The 23,497-nt window shown below is 30.8% G+C and overlaps 3 protein-coding genes across 4 annotated transcripts in view; 2 read left to right on the forward strand and 1 right to left on the reverse strand.

The window, feature by feature from the left end:
* Positions 1-345, forward strand: part of LOC111420629 (atrial natriuretic peptide receptor 1) — a 57,231-nt gene extending 56,886 nt beyond the window's left edge. For both annotated transcript variants that reach the window (XM_071198119.1, XM_071198120.1), the window contains one exon: positions 30-345. In XM_071198119.1, coding sequence (XP_071054220.1) covers positions 30-256 — 227 coding nt within the window. In that variant the 3' untranslated portion in view covers positions 257-345. The remainder of the gene's footprint in view (positions 1-29) is intronic.
* On the reverse strand, positions 331-12,664 carry LOC111418247 (UDP-glycosyltransferase UGT4-like). Its single transcript, XM_071198121.1, has 5 exons — positions 12,263-12,664; positions 6,572-7,173; positions 6,300-6,516; positions 815-1,034; positions 331-751 (listed from the first exon to the last, which is right to left on the reverse strand). The coding sequence occupies exons 1-5, from the start codon at positions 12,477-12,479 to the stop codon at positions 445-447; spliced, it is 1,563 nt and encodes a 520-aa protein (XP_071054222.1). The 5' UTR covers positions 12,480-12,664; the 3' UTR covers positions 331-444.
* An 8,069-nt stretch (positions 12,665-20,733) lies between these two features.
* On the forward strand, positions 20,734-22,444 carry LOC111418252 (band 4.1-like protein 3). The gene is made up of 4 exons (XM_023050755.2): positions 20,734-21,239; positions 21,300-21,742; positions 21,795-22,133; positions 22,184-22,444. The coding sequence occupies exons 1-4, from the start codon at positions 21,105-21,107 to the stop codon at positions 22,356-22,358; spliced, it is 1,092 nt and encodes a 363-aa protein (XP_022906523.2). The 5' UTR covers positions 20,734-21,104; the 3' UTR covers positions 22,359-22,444.
* Positions 22,445-23,497: the final 1,053 nt, after the last annotated feature.

Below are 23,497 nucleotides of genomic sequence, written 5' to 3' on the forward strand. Positions count from 1 at the left end.
AATAAAATTTGATTATTAATGAATTTTAGCGTTGAGGATTCATGTTAGTGATACCACAAAGGAAATTTTAGATAAATTCGGGACGTTTCAATTAGAGTTGAGAGGTGAAGTTGAGTTGAAAGGAAAAGGGGTTTTAACAACTCATTGGTTGGTTAGTTGTACTGAACCAGATCCGCGACCTCCAACTCCTGCTCATCCAGGAATATTGGAGAATCAAGATGTTAACCCTTATCCCTTAATTTATATGGGAAATTAAGATTTTCAATGAAATGAAACGAAAAGTATTATCAATGTACCTGGGAGATGTGCATAATTAAAAAAGAATAAATGTATATTTATCAAAGATTTTAAGTTTATTATTTAGCAACAATAAATACCTAATAGAAGTTGTCAACATCACAGTGAATAAATTAATAAAAAATTAACTACGCAACATATTTCACTTTAACTCTGTTTAGTTTTGTGTTTCTTCTTTTTCGTTTTAACTGGTTCGTTGTTCATATAAATAGCACTCACAGTCAAAACGTAAATAGATTGCATCGCGTACACAAATAAAATCAAAGATAATGCGGCTATAATCAACACTTCCGTACTGATTTTTTCGTACCACGGCAAAAATCTTTCGGCCGTGTTGAAATGTTCCGAATTGTTGTTCCTCAAAATGTACTCCATCCAGAAAACTGCTCGATCCAAAGGAGATTGTGGTTGATCTTGAAATAATTTTGATAACCTATCGATTCGATTCTTGTAACTAAAAACACCAAATTAAAATTTTATTAAAACTAATTCATTTAAAATTAAATTTAATACTCACTCAAGGTTATCAAATACTTCTCTAATCGACTCGTGTAAAATCCGACTGTCCAACGATTTGTAATCTAAAGTTTTGCCAATTGTTTTTGATAAGATTTTGGCTGCGTTATTATGATGATCGATAAAAACGGGAATGCCAATCAACGGAACTCCATGATAAATAGCCTCTTGAATACTTAACCAACCACAATGAGTAATGAATAATTTAACTTTTTTGTTACCTACAATAAAATGCACTTATTGTTAGTTACAAAAAAATTTTAATACATTAAAGCGAGGCTCGTGCGGCTCGAGGAACTTGTTTATTTGAATTCTTAGTTACACTAAAAGTAAATAAGTGCAGTAGTATTCTAAGTGCCAAGGCTATTAATAGGTAAATATAATTACGTATTGTTATATAAAGAGATGGAAAATATAAAAGAAAATTTATCTAAAATATCACTTATTTTTTTTACGATTACATATTTTTGTACACTAATTTTTAGTACATAGTGATTGTTGGAACATTATAAAGACAATAAACATCGTTGTTATGATTCTTTAAACCTAACTCTGCATATTTGATTGTTATAGATATGAAATCTAAATTTATAAAAAATCTTATCTCAAGAACAAATGGAGATATCATCTTGAAATGATGAAGATTTTAAAGCAAATTTGATGATTTAATATACCATAAATAATTTCTTATTTTCCATAAACATCGTTGTTATAATTTTTTAAAACAAATTGTGTAAGTGTAAATGTTATAGATTTGAAATATAAACTTTAAAACATCATATCTCAAGAGCAAAGGAAGATATCATCATGAAATAATGAACATTTTAAAGCAAATTTGATGATGATTTAATGTGCCATAAATAATTTCTTATTTTCCATAAACATCATTTTTATGATTTTTTAAACTCAATTTTCCACATTTGATTGTTATAGATTTAATAGAAATTAAAAAAATCGTATCTCAAGAACGCATTGAGATATCATCATGAAATGGAGAACATTTTAAAGCAAAATTGGTGAAGATTTAATATGCCATAAATGATTTCTTATTTTCCGTAAACATCGGTGTTATGATTTTTTAAAACTAACTGTGCATGTTTGATTGTTGTAGATTTGAAATATAAATTTTAAAACAACGTATCTCAAGAACAAATGAAGATATCATCATGAAATAAAGAAGATTTTAAAGAAAATTTGATCATGATTTAATCTGCCATAAATAATTTCTTATTCTCCATAAACATCGTTGTTATGGCATTTTAAATCCAACTGTGCATGTATGATTGTTATAGATTTGAAATTTAAATTTTAAAACATCGTATCTCAAGAACGAATTGAGATATCATCATAAAATAAGAAACATTTTATAGCAAATATGATGAAGATTTAATGTGCCATAAATAATTTCTTATTTTCCATAAATATCGTTGTTATGGTTTTTTAAATCCAACTGTGCATGTTTGATTGTTGTAGATTTGAAATATAAATTTTAAAACATCGTATCTCAAGAACGAATTGAGATATCATCATAAAATAAGAAACATTTTAAAGCAAATATGATGAAGATTGAAAGTATCAATGATTTCTTACTTTCCATAAACATCGATGTCATGATTTTTTAAACCAAATTCTGCACATTTAATTATTATAGATTTAATACAAATTAAAAAAATCGTATCTCAAGAACTAATTGAGATATCATCACGAATTAAAGAATATTTTAAAGCAAAATTGGTGAAGATTTAATATGCCATAAATAATTTCTTATTTTCCATAAACATCGTTGTTATGATTTTTTAAAACTAACTGTGCATATTTGATTGTTATAGATTTGAAATATAAATTTTAAAACAACGTATCTCAAGAACAAATGAAGATATCATCATGAAATAAAGAAGATTTTAAAGAAAATTTGATCATGATTTAATCTGCCATAAATAATTTCTTATTCTCCATAAACATCGTTGTTATGGCATTTTAAATCCAACTGTGCATGTATGATTGTTATAGATTTGAAATTTAAATTTTAAAACATCGTATCTCAAGAACGAATTGAGATATCATCATAAAATAAGAAACATTTTATAGCAAATATGATGAAGATTTAATGTGCCATAAATAATTTCTTATTTTCCATAAATATCGTTGTTATGGTTTTTTAAATCCAACTGTGCATGTTTGATTGTTGTAGATTTGAAATATAAATTTTAAAACATCGTATCTCAAGAACGAATTGAGATATCATCATAAAATAAGAAACATTTTAAAGCAAATATGATGAAGATTGAAAGTATCAATGATTTCTTACTTTCCATAAACATCGATGTCATGATTTTTTAAACCAAATTCTGCACATTTAATTATTATAGATTTAATACAAATTAAAAAAATCGTATCTCAAGAACTAATTGAGATATCATCACGAATTAAAGAATATTTTAAAGCAAAATTGGTGAAGATTTAATATGCCATAAATAATTTCTTATTTTCCATAAACATCGTTGTTATGATTTTTTAAAACTAACTGTGCATATTTGATTGTTATAGATTTGAAATATAAATTTTAAAACAACGTATCTCAAGAACAAATGAAGATATCATCATGAAATAAAGAAGATTTTAAAGAAAATTTGATCATGATTTAATCTGCCATAAATAATTTCTTATTCTCCATAAACATCGTTGTTATGGCATTTTAAATCCAACTGTGCATGTATGATTGTTATAGATTTGAAATTTAAATTTTAAAACATCGTATCTCAAGAACGAATTGAGATATCATCATAAAATAAGAAACATTTTATAGCAAATATGATGAAGATTTAATGTGCCATAAATAATTTCTTATTTTCCATAAATATCGTTGTTAAGGTTTTTTAAATCCAACTGTGCATGTTTGATTGTTGTAGATTTGAAATATAAATTTTAAAACATCGTATCTCAAGAACGAATTGAGATATCATCATAAAATAAGAAACATTTTAAAGCAAATATAATGAAGATTGAAAGTATCAATGATTTCTTACTTTCCATAAACATCGATGTTATGATTTTTTAAACCAAATTCTGCACATTTACTTGTTATAGATTTAATACAAATTAAAAAAATCGTATCTCAAGAACTAATTGAGATATCATCGCGAATTAAAGAACATTTTAAAGCAAAATTGTTGAAGATTTACTATGCCATAAATAATTTCTTATTTGCCATGAACATGGTTGTTATGATTTGTTAAATCCAGCTGTGCATGATTGATTGTTATAGATTTGAAACATAAATTTTAGAACATCGTATCTCAAGAACAAATGAAGATATAATCATGGAATAAATAACATTTTAAAGCAAATTTGATGAAGATTTTATGTGCCATAAATAATTTCTTATTTTCCATAAACATTGTTGTTATGATTTTTTAAAACCAATTCTGCATTTTTGACTCTTATAGATTTGAAATATAAATCTTAAAACATCGTATCTCAAGAACGAATTGAGATATTATCATGAAATAAGAAACATTTTAAAGCAAATATGATGAAGATTTAAAGTATCATCAATGATTTCTTATTTTCCATAAATGTCGATGTTATGATTTTTTAAACCCAATTCTGCACATTTGATTGTTATAGATTAATAGAAATTAAAAAAATCGTATCTCAAGAACTAATTGAGATATCATCATGAATTAAAAAACATTTTAAAGCAAAATTGTTGAAGATTTAATATGTTATAAATGATTTCTTATTTTCCATAAACATAGCTGTTATGATTTGTTAAATCCAACTGTGCATGTTTGGTTGTTATAGATTTGAAGTATAAATTTTAAAACATCGTATCTTAAGAACAAATGAAGATATCATCATGGAATAAATAACATTTTAAAGCAAATTTGACGAAAATTGAATGTTCCATAAATAATTTCTTATTTTCCATAAATATCGTTGTTATGATTTTTTAAATCCAACTGTGCATGTTTGATTGTTGTAGATTTGAAATATAAATTTTAAAACAACGTATCTCAAGAACGAATTGAGATATCATCATAAAATAAGAAACATTTTAAAGCAAATATGAAGATTGAAAGTATCAATGATTTCTTACTTTCCATAAACGTCGATGTTATAATTTTTTAAACTCAATTCTGCACATTTAATTGTTATAGATTTAATAGAAATTAAAAAAAATCGTATCTCAAGAACTAATTGAGATATTATCATGAATTAAAGAACATTTTAAAGCAAAATTGTTGAAGATTTAATATGCCATAAATGATTTCTTATTTGCCATGAACATCGTTGTTATGATTTGTTAAAGATTTTATGTGCCATAAATAATTTCTTATTTTCCATAAACATTGTTGTTATGATTTTTTAAAACCAATTCTGCATTTTAGATTCTTATAGATATGAAATATAAATCTTAAAACATCGTATCTCAAGAACGAATTGAGATATCATCATGAATTAAAGAACATTTTAAAGCTAATATGATGAAGGATTTAATAGGCCATAAATGATTTTTTTATTTTCCATAAACATCGTTGCTATGATTTTTTCAATCCAACTATGCATGTTTGATTGTTACAGATTTGAAATATAAACTTTAAAACATCATATCTCCAGAACGAATTGAGATATCATCGTAAAATAAGAATCATTTTAAAGCAAATATGATGAAGATTTAATGTGCCATCAATGATTTCTTATTTTCTATAAACGTCGTTATTATGATTTTTTTAAATCAATTCTGCATTATTGATTGATATAGATATGAAATATAAATGTTAATAAATTGTGAAATTATGAAATAAAAGACATTTTAAAACAAATTTGATTTAATGTGCCATGAATAATTTCTCATTTTCCATAAACATTGTTGTTATGATTTTTTAAATGCTATTCTACAAACCCAACTTGGCATGTTTGATTATTTTAAGAACAGATATTAAAGAAATTGTATCTCAACATCTTATTAAGATATCAATATAAATTAGGAAACAATTTAAAGTAAATTTTCATATTTTGAAACTTTCATAGTTATGAATTTTTGATTTCAATCTTGCGTTATCATAAACATTAATGTTAAGGTAATGTTGTTAGGGTACTAATTTTTTTCAATGTGAAAATCAGTTTCGGGTTGATGTGGTATTACCATTAGAGCCTTGGCTGCAAGTGACCTCGTCTTAATTAATCAAAAAATATATTGTTATTGATTGAGCCTCAGCTACATGCGGCCTCGGCTTAATTAGTCAAAAAATATAATCTTAATCACTGAGTGCAACTTTTGTTAGACATTCTTACGTTTAATCGCCTGTTGAAGATAAAATCACAAGACCGTAAATACCTACATTAAATCAAGGAAATTATTTATTTGAAATTTTAGTTACGTTAAATGTAAATAAGTTTAGTGACACTCTAAGTGTCAAGGCTATTAATAGGTAAATATATCGTAATAACATTTTGTTATATAAAATAAAAAGAAGGCTTACCTAAAATATCATTTTGTGGGAACCACTTTCTTACAATTACATTTTTGGGTACTTTAATTGTTTCATCTTCGTAAGCCCATAAGATAGTTTCGTTTAATTCGTTAAAAACTTGTAGAAAATCTTCTATGGTACCAGAATTCATGTGATTTTGAATGATATCTGTCGCAATTGACACATAAATAACTCTGTCGGATTTTTCAAAAACTGTTTCTAGATCCTACAAAATAAACACTTTATTTTATCAAATTACTTAATTAATAATTTTTAATCACCTTCGGCAAGTTTTTAATTTTATTTATATGCATCCCACCGACTGGAATAATATTCGGCGGAAACGGTTGTGGGTAATCCAAAATTGGATCATTATTCGTTAATAAAATCGAAACCTGCCTCTCGACCTCTTGGAAATATTTAATATCTTCGTGGAAATATTTTTGCGCTTCCATATACATAGGTGGCATGTAAAAACACCACTTAATTATGCTATCTAGCGTTTGCAAAACTTTATTGTATCCTCTTTGCCAACGATTCATCTTATCGCTGTAGGGTAAGGTGTAAAACGGGATGTACGAGTAAACGTGAGCGCCTATAACGTCTGCGATGAACGGCGGAAGTCCGAATGCGGAAACTCCTAAGATTGGTGGGTTTCCAAAATACTCGATTAAAGGATAAAGGCACTGCCCGGAGTGGAGATCGTAAACCATCAAGTCAAAGTGGTCTCTTGGGAATTTCATCAGATCTTTTAAAGCTTGAGATTTCAGGTTGTGTTGGCAAATGTAGTAATTGTAGTCCCATACTGAGTAAATGTTTTCTATTGCGGTCCAAGAATACAATGATGGTCTCTGTACTATATCATAATATGAGTGTTTAGCTCCTAAAAAAAATAATTAATTAACTGAGAAGATTACAGTATTAACGTTTGTTTCAAATTTCGAATAATATTAAACAAGGAAAGAGCAAGATTAGTCGAGGTAAAGAAACTATATTACACATAATTTATGAATAAGGCCATTTATTTAATTACTTTGAATGATTCAATTTCATTCTGAGGCTGCATCAGCTAGGTAAGATGTAAAATGTTGAGAACAATAATAAGAAAATAATGGATTTCGATGAAGAGGATAGAACATTTCGATGAACTATTGAATGTAGCATGGAAATGTAAGTACAATACAATAAGAGGATAAAAGATAATTTAAACAAATAAAAGAGTTGATAAATAAAGAACGAAAAACCACCCGGACAAGATAGAATAACTACAGAAATGATGAAGTATATGACTGGCAAACAGGGTTAGTAGTCCCAATACATAAAAGAAGGAAGACAAAAAAGACTGCAACAACTGCACAGAAATAACATTTTTGAGTACTCCTATGAAAATACTAGAGCAAATTATTAATAAGAAAATTGAGCCAATAATTGAAAGAAAATTGTACGAAGTTCAAAACGGCTTTAGAATAGCCTACAACCTACAACAAAATAATAGTATGCCAAAAAAATTATAGAAAGTACCACAGGGAAGAGGAATGAAAATATTAAGAATCATACAGGTGATATAATATATGGAAACAATGTTAATGCTATGGTAAATGGAAATTTAAAATCTAAAGGGCCCACGTTCAGGGATGGCCTTAGGCGATCATGGATTAGCATACATGAATGAAGTAATTAGGAAGTGTAAGCTCCAGCTAATCCAGAAAGATTAGCTTTTGGGCAGTTCTTAACGTTAATGTTAAGCTTCGAATATATCATCCCAGCTATAGCGAATGAACTTTCTGTTTGGATTTAATTTGGTATTGAATTAAGACGTTTCTTAATGCTTATGCATCAACGCTACCATTCGTGCCACAACAATAAGATCCCCCTACACATGAAAACTATTTGCTATTTCTCAACTTATCTAAAGGTTTTGTGACTTAGACATACACTTTAAATAACCAGAACGAACCAGATATGAAGGAAAGTAATTTGAAGTAATATCATACATGATATATTATATAATCAACTCTCCTTTACCTTCTTTTTCTCTCTTCCTACTGATCCAGTTTCTTCGCATTCGGACACTCCTGCACAGTATGCTGTAGTCGGAGTGTCTCCTCTTCCATACTTGTTTAACATCTTTCACGACATCGTTTACAAACGCTTCCGAACACACATCCTCTTCCACTACTTCTGACCTTACCACCTCATCCGCTTTCCACATCCCTAAATCCTGCCTGCAGTTTCATCCCATTTTCACTTTCCTACTTATTTTCATCGCCTTCTCAAGCACTTTCATAATATGTATGTATATGTAGCTTCACGTGGAGGTGAATTCCTTCACAGCACTTAGGTTCCAGCGGGCCCTTTGTACAGGGTGTCCAAATTTCGATGGGTTTGCAGGGTATCTCAGTTATTATGAAAGATAGAAAGTTGCGGCTTTCGCGAACCTGAGCTACTTTTTTGTGAAACTTACAACGGTGCAAACCAAATTTTCATAGCGCTCTTCGTTTTTGAAATTTACGATTTTCAGACACCTCCTGGATCTCGGCTATCCGGCAACTTAGTAAAAAAGTAAAAACGGTTTCTAATAGATTTTTTCACGTGGAATCCAATGGTGCACCTAGAATTTTTCTAGTCATCACGGTTTTTGAATTATAAACACAACTCAAATAATGAATACTCAACTTCTAAAATACTTAACTCTTTATAACTCAAAAACAGTGATGACTAGAAAAATTCTACGTGCACCATTGGATTCTACGTGAAAAAATCTATTAGAATCCGTTTTTACGTTTCCGGATAGCCGAGATACAGGAGATGTCTGAAAATCGTAAATTTTGAAACACTGTATATCAAAAACGAAGAGGGCTATGAAAATTTGGTTTGCGCCGTTGTAAGTTTCACAAAAAAAGTTGCTCAGGTTCGCGAAAGCCGCAACTTTCTATCTTTCATAATAACTGAGATACCATGCAAACCCATCGAAATTTGGACACCCTGTACATATCCACAATTTACAGTGGTTTTAGGGGTCAGAAAACCAGCCCAAGGTTTTAATGAACGTTAACCCTTTTGAGACTCCTGGTACACCGTATGTACCAGTAAATGTTTCACCAGACTAAAACAAGTTTCTATCTTCTCCAAATAAAAAATCGTCTTGAAAGGGTTAATATAAAACAGAAGGGTATATTCTTTATATCCGAAATTTGTGGTCATGGTACGCCAAAAGTGGATTTCCTTAAGTACGCGAGGTTGGGACAGTCACAAACAATATGACTCACCGTCTCGTCTTCCAGTTCACATCCTCTACAGAGGGATGTATTTGCCAGGTTCATGTAGAACATGTGCTTACGTAACCTGCAGTGTCCATTGAGGGAGTGGGTGAGAAGCCTCAAGTCATTTTTTGATTTTCCCAGAAGTGTGTAGATCTCTTTCAGTCAGGGTAGAGCAGAATTTTCTTTGCAAAGACACCTACTGCAGTCTCATCCAATCTATCACAACATGCTCGATGGGAGATGGAGTTGATCAGCTTGAGGTGACTTCTTAGCCACCCGTTTCGCCAACCTGTCCGCATGATCGTGTCCCTTATTTACACTATGTGCTTTTCACAGATCGTGACGTTGTTATAAATATTAGCCTCCTCAACTGATTGCCGACAGGATTTCACTAATGACGATGTAGTTCGATGCCTACTTACCGCCAGCATAGCCTGTCTGCTATCTGTGCACTTTCATAATATCATTCACCTCCACACTTCTTCTTTTAGTTATCATCCACCACCCCACGGCTGTCATATTGTCCTTATCACCCATTCCACTTCCAAGCTTATCGATTTCAGCTCTGCCTGAGTTATCGTCACTACATCTTCCATCCTTACTCTGAGCTCATTCATCACATCCTCACCCACCATAGTCACGACCCCTGCATACAATCTCTCCTTTCCTTTCGTACCATCCGTGTATACCTCTAGAACGTCCCCTTAATTCTCCTCATTGTCTCCGGTTACCTCGCAATATCACCATACATCTCCTTTCTCATCTGTTCCCATTTCAATATTAATCAAATATATTAAACAAAATATTGATGATGACGAATCTCCTGAAAGAAGAAATAAGCGTGCTTTTCAATCTTCTAGCATGGTGAATTTCATTCAAAGAGAATCCATGGTAGAATTGTTAGCCAAGTGTGCTGCTTATGATGGCTTTTCTATTAATGCTTTAACACGGTCTTCTGCAATTCGGGAATTCATAACAAACCGAGGTTATGAAATGCCAAGAAGCGAAAATACAGTAATAAACCTAATTGTGAATTTCAGTAATGAGAAAAAGAAAACTATTAAATAGTAATTCTTACACTGCACACAATGGAAGACAGTTATAAGTTAGGTCTTATTTCAATAAAGGGTTCTTGCGATGCCCATCAAGTGCAGGTATTAGTTGAAAGAAAAGTAAGCGAATATGATATTACGCTAAATACTCATATTTTGGCTTCAACTCAAGATGGGGCCAGTGTTATGAAAAAATATTCACAGTTGAATGGCGTTGAAAATCAATTTTGCCTAAACCATGCAATTTATTTAGCTGTAATGGATACCTTTTATAAAAAATGTGATAGTACCAGCCTAGCACAAGAATTTTCAGATGAAGAAAACATTTTGCAAAATGTGCGCCAGATAGTACAATTTTTCAGAACATTGCCAGTTAGGAACGACATATTGCAACGAAAGATTCATTCAAATAAAAGACTGCATAAACAAAGCATTAGAAGAAATCGGACGAAGTAATTTGTACATTGAAATGGATTTTAATATTTTAATTAATTTAATTGATATATTGAAACCTGTGGAATTTGCAGTTATAGAACTGAGTATTTACTCAGTTCTCAAGCATCCTCAAGTTTATTAAAGGCAGTATTTTTTTTGTTAATCAAAAGATTATTTTAATTTGTTTGTCTCCTACTCTGTACCAGTCACTAGCGGTCTTGACATTCTTGATAATTTCGCCCATAATGACGTTAAATAATATGTGGCTGAGGTTATCTCCTTGCCCATACCCAGGTAGATAGCATTGGTAATATTTCTTGTTAGTCCGCTAGCCGTTTTTATGTATGCAATTTATTATATAGTCCATAGTTGACCACCTAAAAGATCGTTTGCTTGTGTTTTCTTCTATCTTTTCATTTATGTCTTCTATTTTCGATGATATAATTGTCGGAAGTGCTTCTCCCATTCTTTTGCAGATATTGTATTTGCTTGTATGTACTCATTAATTGGTAAGCGATTGTATAAATTATGTAACGAATTTTGTGCGTTATAGAAAGTAAAATAAAAAGTCTGATGGAGACGATGAAATTTGGGTAAGTATATCTTCAATCAGCGAAGTGGAACAATGAGTAAAAGATTATCGCAAACAACTAAATCGAAGTTGATGAGTACTTCATACAATAGTCATCGAAGGAACTACCTGAAGAATCGAAATTATGAGCAAACGTTATATAAACTAAGGTCACTAAACCACTTCGTTGATTACAACATTTGCATAAAATTTAAATCAAATTTTCTTTGTAAAATCTTTTGAATTTACATTAAAATAGTTGTTCTCTGTAATAAATATCGTTCCTAAGTTTTTAATTAAGTACTGTTGTTTATGCTAGAGCAGGTAGACTCTCATAATGTAAATAAACACTAGCCTCAACATTATATTTATTTATAAAGAAAAGCGCAACAAGCTAAATAAACTTTTATTAAAATAAATATGTATTTTATTTTATATTAAGATTTTGAAGAGAAATTATTTATGCATTTAAAAACTATATTGCTTTTACAGTTGCTCAACTCATTAATATATTTACTTTTCATAAAAAAAGAAACTTTTATCAATATTGATTTAACGTGGTGGTACCTGATAAGATACTAAAAAAAATTATAACACGTTCTCCACGCGTTGTTACTCTCTGTGTCGGTTACTCACTAATATTTAACTTACCTTCAATTTGAAAAAGTGTATAATTTTCATTTTGAACATCACTTTCTTCGTGTCCAATCAAAGTGATTTGATGTCCTCCTTCTAAAAGTTTTTGCACCAAAGCTTCGTTCCATTTGTGATGACTACGCGATGAAACCAATGTCACAAAGAGTATGTTCGCACAAAACGTGGATGGAATAGCTAAGGCGAGAATTATGATCACTTGTCGAAATAACATTTTTTTTGTTAGTTTAAACGAAGAACAGTTTTAACGGCATTCTCTATTAGTAGAAGTTATTATCTAGCTTCGGGTGTTGACACCTACATAACTAAAGCACGCGCGCATATTTACTTAGAACGCGAATTTTATCGAATGATCATCAGGAAAATAAAAATCGGCGGTCTATCGACAAAAACGCGTTTTGTTCAGAGGAGCGAGAGACACTATCAGCCTTTTATAAATCAATGACAACAATGAGTTTATACCTTAACGTGATGAATGTTATCATTTTATTTATTGTGTTGTAGGTGGATATAATGAGTTATTGAAAAATTTAAACAGAATATTTTTATTAATTTAAATTTAATTTGACTGAGTCATTAGATAAAGAATAAGTATAAACAATGTGCTTTCAACATTTTTATTGATAAGCTTGAAAAAATATTCCTATGTACTTAACTTTTGTATTAATCATCTTAGATTATCTAATATCTTAAATGAGTAGGTAGATTTTTTGTACAGTTATCGTTTCCCACGTTTTACATGATAAAAAAGTGAATATAAGCAAATGTTAAGATAGATAATGAAATTAAAAAGATAAAAATAAGCCAACTCAACAATTTATGAAATGTAATAGGTATACTTAATTATTTGAAATATTAATTACTTTTTGTGAATAAGTTTATGCAAATTTCATTAAATAATTAAGCAAAAGTGTGAAAACTTACAAAACCGAATCATCAACACCAATTGAAATATGAGAATAAGATAACAAGCATTTTAAAGCTAATTTAATCCAATTTTAATATGCCAATCATCATTTCTTAGTTTATATAAATCTCACCGTTATGATGTTTTAAATCCAAATCTACACGTGTACAGTCGATGGGATTATGTTGAAAACAGGTAAACTTAAAAAGCTGTATCTACAACACCAATTGAGATATGAGAATAAGATTACAAGCATTTTAAAGCTAATTTAATCCAATTTTAATGTGCCAATCATCATTTCTTAGTTTATGTAAATCTCACCGTTATGATTTTTTAAATCCAAATCTACACGTGTACAGTCGATGGGATTACGTTGACAACAGGTAAACTTAAAAAGCTATATCTACAACACCAATAGAGATATGAGAATAAGATTACAAGCATTTTAAAGCTAATTTCATCTAATTTTAATGTGTCAACCATCACTTCTTAGTTTCCATAAATCTTACCGTTATGATTTTTTAAATCCAAGTCTACACGTGTACAGTTGAGGAGATTATGTTGAAAACAGGTAAACTTAAAAAGCTGTATCTACAACACCAATTGAGATATGAGAATAAGATTACAAGCATTTTAAAGCTAATTTCATCTAATTTTAATGTGCCAACCATCACTTTTTAGTTTCCATAAATCTTACCGTTATCATTTTTTAAATCCAAATCTACACGTGTACAGTCGAGGAGATTATGTTGAAAACAGGTAAACTTAAAAAGCTGTATCTACAACACCAATTGAGATATGAGAATAAGATTACAAGCATTTTAAAGCTAATTTAATCCAATTTTAATGTGCCAATCATCATTTCTTAGTTTATATAAATCTCACCGTTATGATTTTTTAAATCCAAATCTACACGTGTACAGTCGAGGAGATTATATTGAAAACAGGTAAACTTAAAAAGCTGTATCTACAACACCAATTGAGATATGAGAATAAGATTACAAGCATTTTAAAGCTAATTTCATCTAATTTTAATGTGCCAGGCAGCACTTCTTAGTTCCATAAATCTTACCGTAATGATTTTTTAAATCCAAGTCTACACGTGTACAGTCGAGGAGATTATGTTGAAAACAGGTAAACTTAAAAAGCCGCATCTTCAACACCAATAGAGATATCGCTACAAGATAACAAGCATTTTAAGGGAATCTTAATCTAGTTTTAACGTGCCAAGCGTTATTTCTTAGTTTCCATCAATCCCGGTGTTATGATTTTTTAAATTCAACTCTACAAATTTATAGTCAATGAGATTATATTGAACACAAGTAAACTTAAGAAATCGTATCTTCTACACCAATTGAGATATCGCTATAAGATAATAAGCATTTTAAAGCAAACTTAACCTAGTTTTATCGTGCCAAGCATCATTTCTTAGTTTCCATAAATCTCGCTATTATGATTTTTAAATGCAGCTCTGCACATTTACAGTAGACGAAATTATGTTGAAAACAGTTAAACTTAAAAAGCCGTATCTTCAATACCTATTGAGATATCGCTACAAAATAACAAGCATTTTACGGGAATCTTAATCTAGTTTTAACGTGCCAAGCGTTATTTCTTAGTTTCCATCAATCCCGGTGTTATGATTTTTTAAATTCAACTCTACAAATGTATAGTCAATGAGATTATATTGAACACAAGTAAACTTAAGAAATCGTATCTTCTACACCAATTGAGATATCGCTATAAGGTAACAAGCATTTTAAAGCAAACTTAACATAGTTTTATCGTGCCAAGCATCGTTTCTTAGTTTCCATAAATCTAGCTGTTATGATTTTTAGATCCAACTCTGCACATTTACAGTCGACGGGATTATGTTGAAAACAGGTAAACTTAAAAAGCCGTATCTTCAATACCAATAGAGACATCGCTATAAAATAACCAGCATTTTAAGGGAAATTTAATGTAGTTTTAACGTATCAAGCATCAGTTCTTAGTTTCCATAAAATACGCTGTCATGATTATTTAAATACAACTTTGCACATTTACAGTCGAGGGGATTATGTTTAAAACCGGTAAACTTAAAATATCGTATCTTCAACACCAATTGAGATATGAGAATATGATAGTATGATAATTGCTATATTAAACACCGTTTATAACACCGTTTAATATTAAAATGTAGTTTTATTAGATAAACAACGTGGTTCCTTACTTGTTCTTGCCTGTCATTCACCTTGAATTAATCTCTCTCTCTTTTACCAAGCTAAACTCTTAAAACTAAATATAACTAATTTAACTATATATAACAATAATTATATGGATCAAATAATTACGAAGTGTAAAAGAAGTTATATTATAAATTAACACCAATGAAGACCTTTGATCTAGTGTATACAGATGATATAATGATGATAGCAAGTACGAAAACAGAACTATAAAGAAAAATTGCCACCTGGAAAACCTGCTTGGAAGAAAGGGAATGCAAATAAATATCGGGAAAACCAAGATTGCAAGACTGGAAATTGTGGATTAAATTTGAATATTTGGGCACCATTATTATTGAGAATGGAACAATATACAGAAAAATATAAAATAGAATACAAATAGCAATTAATGTATATTACCAAATGAATAACACAATTGTGGACAAGAAAGAAGTATGAACAAATACAAAATTAAGAATTCATAAAACTATATAAACACCTACCCTCACTTATGGAGCTGAAACATGGCCGATGAGAGATAAACACCAATCAAAAATATCAGCAGTCGAAATGAAATTTTTTAAGAAAGATTACAGGGAAGAAAATAATGGATCGAATTAGAAACAAAACTATAAGAGACGATTTAGAACAAATACCGCTGGTAACTGAAGTAGAAAACAAACAGCTGGACACCTGGTACATACCAAGTATGGACACCTAGAGAGAATGCCAGAAGAGTAATGGAAATGGGAATAGTTGGAAAACATAGAAGGCCAAGGATAAAATGAGAGGAACTGTGCAAGAAGTGAAGAATATGGCAAGGAACAGACGTAGTTTTAGAAGATGAATGATAAAGAAGAAGAAGAATATGATAGCAAGCGTTTTAAAGGAAACTTAATCTAGTTTTAAGTATCATTTACTGTCAAGGAGATTATGTTAATAAGAGGAAAACTTAAGAAATCATCTACACCTGTTGAGATATCGCTATAAGTTAACAAGCATTTTAAAGCAAACTTAACCTAGTTTAATCGTGCCAAGCCTTTCTTCTTAGTTTTACTTAGTTTTTTTCGCATCACTTCTTAGTTTCCATAAATCCTGCTGTTACGATTTTTTAAATTAAACTTTGCATATTTACAGTCGAGGAGATGATGCTAAAAACCGGTAAACTTAAAAAGTCGTATCTCTAACACAAATTGAGATAACAACAATTTTAAAGCTTATTCAATCTAATTTTAATTGTTCTATAAAAACAAGCACTTTCCAGTAGTTGACAGTTTGGTTCCTACTCCAATCCCAGTTGCATACTCTAAATGTAACTCTTTTCTGCATTCTGCAATTGTAAGCAACCAATAAAATGCTTGATTTGGAGAACCCTAACGCAATTTCACCCACGGAACCAATCAATGGAAAACAAGCAACAATACCATAACCTTCCAATGGATAATATCAGATTCCTATACTCCAACATCAATAGCTACCATCGGAAAGCTTATTTAATAGGTAACTATTTGAATGCTCATCCTATACAGTGTACTTTATTTGTAGAAACAAAATCCAAAGAACATATCAAATTTCAAAACTGGTCTGTAGTGAAAGAAATATGCACACACTTTTCATTACCATTTGGGAAAGAAAAACTACACATTTTCCTGGTATATATTCACCCACATAATGGAATAGAAGCCATTATTGTATTCGTTATTAAAACGACGCTTTTTATTCGATCCTCTGAAGAATTCAACTTCGAACCCCAATTCAAGTAAGAACTTTCCAATTTTTCTTTCGAACCAACACCTACAATTATTCCCGACATTTGTCGCGCGAACACTATATTTATAAAAGCTTCACTATACGATAACGCCATAATAATCGGAGATTTTAATATAAATAAGTCGAAAAATAAACATCTATCAAACTTCCTCAATCTGACTGGATACAAGAAAATAGCTACACCACCTACATTTATCATGCAAACCAATACCAACACCATGCCTGATTTAGTAATAGGCTCACCAAGCATATATCCTCTCATCTCAATAACAGATCTTGGTTCAGACCACCTCAGCATAGATTTTCAACTAAACACCTCACCACACTTCCCAATAGTAAACATTCCAGACACATTAATATTAATTTATGCAATATCGAAAACCTAAACAATGACATGACAAATTACATCCATAACAATCCTGCTATTAACACAGAGAACATATCATCGTTTATCAAAACACCTAACGAAATCACTAGTATATCACTCCCCAAAAAGGAAAAAGTCCTATTACTACTACCCACTCCCTCCTTATATCGTAACGTTAATTAAACGTAAAAGATGCATGTACCGAGAGTTCAGAAGAAATGAAGATGTTGACACCAAGAAGAGAATTAATGAGCTTAGTAAAAGTATTCAGAAGTTAATATGGCAATTCAGATGTTCCAGATTTATTGAAGCTTGTAATAATATCAACCAAAGTAAGGGAAAATGTTTCTGGAATCATGTCAAAAAACTATCAAAATACAAAACCCGTAATCCAGCCGGTTTATCTTATATGTAGATCCATCTGATGGCTCCAGCTGTAACACTGATTTCGAAAAGGCACAAGTACATGCTAAATATCGCGAAGAATGTTTTAAAAAATCTGAAAACCTCTTATTCGTCTTATTGAAGACTGGTTTACAGCGTTTGATAACACTGCACAAATTCCTAGTAACAGATTGAATGTCGACGAAGATGAATACTGGGAATTGTTAAGCAAGGGAAAAAATACTTCGGCCCAGCTATGATAAGCTGACACGAACCTTCAATTTTCCTAATGAATGGAAAACTGGGACAGTAGTATGCATCCCAAAAAAAGACTCGAACCTATAAACGCTTTCTGGTTATCGTCCTATAACGTTGCTTCCTGTCATCGGGAAAATGTTTGAAAATCTTATTAAAAAACGATTGCTAATGTATGTTGAAGATAACATTCCACATCATCAGTTTGGATTTAGATCAGGGAAATCGACTATACAGCCACTAGCTATTCTTACTTCAAATCTACACACTTGTCGCTTGCAGCAAATAAAATCAGCAGCTCTTCTTCTAGACATACAAAAAGCGTTTGACTCAGTGTGGCATAATGGTCTGATTTACATATTACACAAATTAAACGTTCCACCTGAGTTACTTAAATTACTGTCAAATTTTTTAAAAGATGGTTGTTTTCGAGTAAGAATAAATGAAACCTTCTCGGATGAATTCCAAATTCAACAAGGCGTACCACAGGGTTCGCTGCTCTCACCAATACTATACAATGCTTTTGCATATGACACGATGGAAATTTCCACGCTGTCTAACGATTTATACAGTGTGTCCGTAAAGTAACGGATATAGGCGATAAAATCGTAATAAACGGTTTATGAAAAAATCCCTGAAAGGAGTGTAAAGATTTAAGTTTTTTGCAATTTTTTGGTGTAGCTTTCAAATTTTTTCCGCCATTTTTAAACGAGTTATGGCGTCATCGATATTTTTTTTAAATGGCATTTCCCCATTTTTATTACGGAATATGAAAGGGGATTTTTTTCTGAATCAGTAACATGAGGGTTTTCTTGCCCAGCCAAAATGAGCAGATTTAAACAGCATGGCAGATGGCCATGCTGTTTAAATTTAGTCACAGCTAAGCTTACCATACTTGGGCAAATGAGTTGGCGATCAGGATATGTTGTATTAAAGAGGTCAACTGCTTACTAAATCAGTTTTTGACACTTAGGAAATTGTTTAAAATAATTGGTTACCATAGTTACTCATGGCTGCTGCTATTTTCATCATGTCAACAAATCTGAAGTAGTTAACTTTAAAGTAATTTTTCTCGAAAATTTTCTTCTGTAAGCAATATTAATATTGACTGTATTAGATTCAGAAAAAAATCTTCTTTCATATTCCGTAATAAAAATGTGGGATTGCCATTTGAAAAAAATACCGATGACGTCATAACTCGCTTAAAAATGGCGGAAGAAATTTAAAATCTACACCAAACAATTGCAAAAAATTTAAATCTTTAGACCCGTTTCAGGGATTTTTCAATAAACCGTTTATAATGATTTTATCGCCTATATCAGTTACTTTACGGACACACTGTATATACTGCAATATGCCGACGAGACTGCACTAATAGCGCATGGGAAGAAACTTGAAACAGCCATAGTAACATTACAAGAAGCAACTAACAAAATAACTAAATGGTACTCTTCCTGGAGAATTAACATAAACACAATTTCTAATACCATTCCATAGGATAACAGATAATTCTCCAACAGTATACATCAGACAGACGCAAATCAATCCTTCAGCGTACATCAAATACCTGGGTATAATCTTTGACAGCAAAGTGAAGTTCCACATACACACAAAAAAGGCTAAAATGAAAGCAGTCATTAGAGCAAAGCTGTCTAGAAGTTTAACCTACAAGAAAGAAGGCATTAACATCAAATGCGCTGCGCATATTTATAAGACTATTTGTAGATCAATTTTAGAGTATGCAAGCCTATTGACCTATGATAGCAAGCGATGCACACTAAGGAGTTTGGAAGTTGGCGAAAGAACAAGTCTCCGAGCAGTAACGAAAATGAGACACCCGAACAATCCATTGCACAACATCGCAAATGAAACGCTATATGAAAAAACCGAAATAAAGCCTTTGACGGAGCGACTTCTAATTTTAGCAAATAAATCTAAGAGCAAGATGTCCGAAGAAATGTCACCCCTATTTATACAATCAGAATTCGACACTATTTACAAAAAAAGGATTGTGACAGGATAACAATATGTGGCTGATAAAATTTTAATTATTGATGGGGCGGAAGGACTTTAGTCTATAGTCCTTTTTAGACTTAATATAGAATGTACATTATGTTGTTGTTTATGTTATATATTGCTTTTAATTATCTAAAACAAAACCATTCTCTCTAATTTTAATGACACACAAATAAATTATTTGTTTTTATAAATCTCGGTGTTATAATTGTTAGAATCCAACTCAGCATGTATATTCACAGTAATGGAGATTAAATTTGAAATTGTGAATGATTGGTGATACTCCTAATTCAATTTTATCTTAAATCCTATTTAATTATTAAATTAAAAAAAGTTCTATTTTGGATTCGTCACGTTCCAACCATTAATAATCAAAAAATACACAAGAAAAAGTAATTAAACTCGAACAAACCGTTATCTTTAAATGAAAACCATTGAAAAAATGAAAGTAGATTTATTAAACCATTAGAACTGTTAAAGCGTGAAGCGTCACAACGAAGAAGTGACCTCAACAACCGACCAATCAAGTTCCACGACCGAGCTCAGCGCGATTCTACACAAGAAGAAATTCCAACGTAAATAGTTTCACTGTGTGCAGCTTGCGTCCAATTGCTGCTTCTCTGTGTCTCTTTAAATTCAGTTTAAAAACTTAATTTTTTCTTCGTTTCACCACACGCGTGGTGACTCAGTGTGTTCTTAAATAAACACCCACACGATTCATATTGTGTGTGATAAAACCATTTTATAATTTAATTTTGATGTCTTCTTGAAATCAACCGCGTCTACATCGATTTTGTGTGTGGTAAAGTTGAGTTTACGGTTTGTTTACTCTCGAGGTAACCTTGTAAATAAATTCCTTAGCGAATAAAAAATAAATAAATAAAAAGCGCGTGTTGATGTAGTGTTTTAATCAATCTTTATGATAAAATTAATGAAATGAAAATGGTTGAAAGAAAAACTTTTTCATCGGAATCCGATAATGCTCAGTTATTAAAGAAATCTCGAGATTCTGAAAATGTTGTTGTTAAAGTTGCGATGTTAGATGGGACAACTTTAGAACTTGGAATAAGTGTAAGATAAAAATGCTTAATTTATTTGATTTAAAAAAAATATTTTGTTTAATATATGCAGAAAAAATCGAAAGGTCAAGAACTTTTAAACACCGTTTGCGAACTCGCAAACATTTTAGAAAAAGAATATTTTGGTTTGATTTACACGAAAAAACGTAGTTCGAGAAATTGGTTGGATATGGAAGAGAAAATAGAGAGACACATCAAATTTGAACCTTGGTTAATTCATTTTGAAGTTAAATTTTACCCACCAGATCCATCCCAACTCCAAGAAGACATCACAAGATATCAATTGTGCCTTCAAATAAGAAATGACATCCTCAACAATAAATTACCATGTTCTTTGGTGACTTTAGCGTTGTTAGGATCTTATTTGGTTCAATCTGAATTGGGCGATTTTAATTCAGAGACGATGCAAGATGATTATTTGAGTAGTTTTAAATTTGGATTCGATCAAAACGAGGAATTGGAAAGTAAAATTATGGAGTTACATAAATTACATAAGTTTGTATTAATTTATATTTAAAGCAATTTAAATATTTTTATTTATTTTTAGAGGCGAAACTCCTGCTCAAGCTGAATTAAACTTTTTAGAAAACGCTAAAAAGTTACCAATGTACGGAATTGATTTTCATTCGGCTAAAGATAGTGACGGTTTTGAAATTCGAATAGGTGTACATTCTTCCGGTTTGGTTATTTTCAAAAATCAATTGAGGATGAATAAATTTGTTTGGCCAAAAATTGTAAAAATCAGTTTTAAGGAGCATAATTTTTACATAAAACTGAGGATTGATCAATTCGATGAGTTTCAATCGACCGTTTGTTTCAAACTGGAAAGTTATCGCGATGCGGAGAAATTATGGAAAAGTGCGGTGGAACATCACTCGTTTTTTAGGTAAAAAAAGCTATTAAAGCTTTTTTGTATACGTTTAATTATCTTTTTAGATTGATGTCGCCAAGGGTTAAAGAAAAAAGGATTTTACCTCGATTGGGGTCTAAATTTCGGTATTCGGGTAGGACTCTTTATCAAACGAGACAAGAAAAAATTGAACGTCCAGCACCAAAGTTTGAAAGATCTTTAACGTGTCTGGCAGATTGTAAAGTAAAAAATTTAAGTTAAAATAAGATGTCGAGTTCGATACTACGTGTAATATATTTTATAACCATGTTTAATTCCATAGATTGTAATAAAAACCATTACATTAATTGATAATTAATTTTCCTTTATTACTTTGCTCTAAATCCAGCTTAACAGACTTTTCTTTCATTCTTCTAAAGATTTGTGTTTGGAAAAATTTAATTAATTTAAATTTTACTAATTGCTGTGCTGGCTTATGGCCAATGCTGAAAGAACTGCTTTATTTATTGCACCCGAGCCAATGCCTCGGCAATCAAATAACACAATCAAATTAGAGAAAGAGAGAGATATTTATTGCCTGGTTTTATACTTGTGTATGCACGGTATGCACCACTAAATCAGGTGGTTGGCAGCTTTGATATTTTAGTAGCGCAGGCGTACTAGTAAAAGCGTTAATTTTTGTTTTTACAACCATATAACCTCCACTGCCTCAGCTTATTAATAATAAAAATAATAAATGACTTTATTCGTTCACTTACACCTATATACATTATACAAATTATATTTTATGCATATAAAAAGGTGAACAAAAAGGCGAAGTTCAGTAAAATACTGATTTTCAACTTAACCTTAAAAGAGCGAAAAAAAAACAGATACGTAATATAATAATGAAAATAATACCAAAAAATAATAATAATAATAATACAACCAAAACATAATAATATACAATAATAATTAAAAAAAAAGAAACAACAAATAATACTGCCATCTGCAGTGAGAACCTTGCACACCCTCTAATGTTTAAACTCAGCGATGTCACGGCGCCGCACAGTGGGACAGATTATGATTTTAGCGCGACAAAATTCTGACGGTTAGAAATTTATTGATATAGCGTTGTTATTAAGTTAAGATCATTTAAGGAAACTAATAAAAATGTGCGTTTGTTAATCATTTTACTCTTTCACGTATTATCAGCTATGTGAAGAGAACATTATATATCATGAAAAATATGCTTCAAGATTTTGATTAATCTGTATATTTTTAAGCCTCTAGAACCGATATTAATAACCATTCAAAGCATTAAGTGTGTGTGCGTGCGTCGGAAAACACAATCAAATCCATCAACCGGAAATGGTACTTTAGCAGAACACATACTTAATATAAAGTAGAAATTCAACTAG

The sequence above is a fragment of the Onthophagus taurus genome, chromosome 7 (genome assembly GCF_036711975.1).
Source record: "Onthophagus taurus isolate NC chromosome 7, IU_Otau_3.0, whole genome shotgun sequence".
NCBI classification, from domain to species: Eukaryota; Metazoa; Arthropoda; class Insecta; order Coleoptera; family Scarabaeidae; genus Onthophagus; species Onthophagus taurus.

Bases quoted from the DNA above. Each gene is read 5' to 3' on its own strand.
- LOC111418247 (XM_071198121.1), bottom strand. From the start codon at position 12,479: ATGTTATTTCGACAAGTGATCATAATTCTCGCCTTAGCTATTCCATCC. The intron at 6,517-6,571 runs GTGATTAAAAAT...TTTATTTTGTAG, and splicing joins AAATTAAAAACTTGCCGAAG to GATCTAGAAACAGTTTTTGA. The intron at 1,035-6,299 runs GTAAGCCTTCTT...ATTTTATTGTAG, and splicing joins CCCACAAAATGATATTTTAG to GTAACAAAAAAGTTAAATTA.
- LOC111418252 (XM_023050755.2), top strand. From the start codon at position 21,105: ATGAAAATGGTTGAAAGAAAAACTTTTTCATCGGAATCCGATAATGCT. The intron at 21,743-21,794 runs GTTTGTATTAAT...ATTTATTTTTAG, and splicing joins GAGTTACATAAATTACATAA to AGGCGAAACTCCTGCTCAAG. The intron at 22,134-22,183 runs GTAAAAAAAGCT...TTATCTTTTTAG, and splicing joins GAACATCACTCGTTTTTTAG to ATTGATGTCGCCAAGGGTTA.